Genomic DNA, 2,388 nt, shown 5'->3' on the forward strand with positions numbered 1-2,388 from the left:
GAGTAATATATATACTTTATTGTGATTGATTTATAATATAGTAGTTTTGATTCTTATACACTTTTTAAAATTGAGGAGTTATAAACTCTATTGTGAACTAGGAATGTAAAAGTTTAAGACTATGGTGGTTTATTGTTTAGAATTTACAAGTTTTGTACTAATGCAATATGTTATTATGAAATTGTGTCTTTTGTTTGTGATTTTTTGTTTTAAAAGACATTTATGAATTGTTTGAATTATTTATTTTTGTCTAAAAGCTTTAATGTGTATTTTGAAAAAAGAAAAAAACGGGCCAGCCTGCTAGTCCTGCCAAATATGGGTCGGGCTGACATTTTGAGCCCTTATAACAATAAGGGCCAGGTCGGGCCAGCCCATATTCTGACGGGTCAAAGGCGAGCCAGGCTGCCCCAGGCTGACCCGTATTGTCACCCCTATGCCTCAAGGCATGTATCTTGTACCTTGGGAATGATAAATTAATATTCCCTTATATACCCTGTATCTTTATCATTTGGTTAGTTTTTAGTACAAGATTTTGAAGGACTTTATGATTCATTCATCCCACAAAATGATCAACATTCACTATCACGCTCAAACTAGCCCTTTAATGATTTAAAAAAAATTACTTGTGGGAAAATATATTTTTATGTAAATTATACAAATAAATAAATATAACATATTTATCTATCATTCTTGATTTAGTTACTTTTGGTTAATACTTTTTATTTTTCATTGATAGTTTTAAAGATAACAATATTTCAAATACTATTAAGTACTCAAGCAATTGGAAAATATATTATAGTCTGAGTAATTTTTAGTACTCAAATAATTGGAAAATGCATTATATTTTAGTTGATAGTTTAGAAAACAAAATAATGTCTTATTCAATTACTATCTTATAAAAATAAACAATAAGCCTAAGATATAGTGATTGTACTAATGATGGAAGATAGTATTATCGAACCATATTCTAGTTAGAAATCTTAATTTACTAAATGAAATAGGTCATATATACAAGGGTGTGAATTATATATATATATATATAGTACTTGTACTAATGAAGGAAGCTAGTATTGTGGAACCAAATTCTGGATATGTGAATTATATGACGTTTTTGAGTAGGTAGTGTTTGAAAGAATTTTATTTAACTTATAGCTGATAATATTATTATGACTTACCATTGCCCTATTTAATGAAAACATTTCAATTCACAAATGATCTTGCTCAACACAAAGTTTTATAGACTAAGTAATAGAAAATTATGAAAATTGAAGATAAAGTAGCATGGAATTACAATCTGTGTAATTATTACATGCCACAACTAAGTAAAACATCAACTTTGTTTACAGACGATATAACTAGACCAAAGTGTTATGAAATGAAATTATGGGACACGCTGACAAGAGAAGACTCGCATAAGTGGAGCCCTTGTCGCCTTCCCTTTATTATCATTAATCAATGCTACAGCATTGTTATACAAAGTATCCTTCACTAAAAATTTGCTATGGTGCCTGCATCTTTCCCACCACATCAACTCTTCAGAACTTGATGCTGCAATATTGCACAAACCAATAAATAAATGAAGTGATTTAATTACCAAATTTTAGACCAAAAGTAATCTATGCTAGTGAGATGTACTTTAGGCTTAATTTCCATTAATTGGCTAAATTTCAGTAACTAGCTAGCAAAAGAGCAAGGATGCATATACAGGATAATGATTTTTCTCTCACAAACATGTGAGAATAGTATGTAAAAGAGTAATTTCATGTAAACCCTTTAAAGAATTTTAATGAAATTTTTTATGGGTTTTATAATTAACCATTATTTCCAAAAACTCAGGCATTACGCTAAATATTTAAATGATGGTTGTTAAGAGATAAGAATAATGTGGAGAGAAGCTTAGCTCCATTCATCCATTTATGGGTGTTATCACTTTATTAATATTTAGATGAAAAACTTGACAATTTCATTAAAAAGGTAAGTAAAAAGATAAGGAAATTGTGAGGTAAACCAGATAAGGAAATTGTCAAATCATGATGTAAGAAATTGTTACATAAATTTCTATTTTGTACTTAAATTTAATTTATGCAATTATTAGGGATTATAAGTTCCATCATCATGGAGAATTTTAGTAGCATATTATAAACAAATTCACTAAAATGTAAGTAATGCAGGATAGCTATTCAAATCTACTTTATTATTTTTGTTTCTTCTTCCATATTGTCATCTAATTGCACACAAAGAGTTGATAGATAGTATGGTGTTTTGTATAAAGAACATTTTTCTATTTTTAGAAAATTATACTTTTACTCCTTCTTTATAAAATCATATTGTGGAAATTAATGTGAATTAAAATAAATTGATTAACATGGTTATGATATAAATTTACAA

The 2,388-nt window shown here is 28.1% G+C and overlaps 1 protein-coding gene across 2 annotated transcripts in view; it reads right to left on the reverse strand.

The window, feature by feature from the left end:
• The window catches only part of LOC109350009 (non-specific lipid-transfer protein 1-like), an 86,688-nt gene that overhangs the window by 22,408 nt on the left and 61,892 nt on the right, over window positions 1-2,388 (reverse strand). Inside the window, exons 2-3 of one of the 2 annotated variants that reach the window (XM_019591117.1) lie at window positions 1,509-1,548; window positions 1,272-1,468 (exon numbers count right to left, since the gene is read on the reverse strand). In XM_019591117.1, the coding sequence (XP_019446662.1) occupies window positions 1,536-1,548 (13 nt within the window). In that variant the 3' untranslated portion in view covers window positions 1,272-1,468; window positions 1,509-1,535. Of the gene's footprint in view, window positions 1-1,271; window positions 1,469-1,508; window positions 1,549-2,388 lie in introns of those variants that run through there. The other variant, XM_019591134.1, reaches the window with a different exon arrangement.

The sequence above is a fragment of the Lupinus angustifolius genome, chromosome LG01, assembly GCF_001865875.1.
Source record: "Lupinus angustifolius cultivar Tanjil chromosome LG01, LupAngTanjil_v1.0, whole genome shotgun sequence".
Taxonomy (NCBI): Eukaryota; Viridiplantae; Streptophyta; class Magnoliopsida; order Fabales; family Fabaceae; genus Lupinus; species Lupinus angustifolius.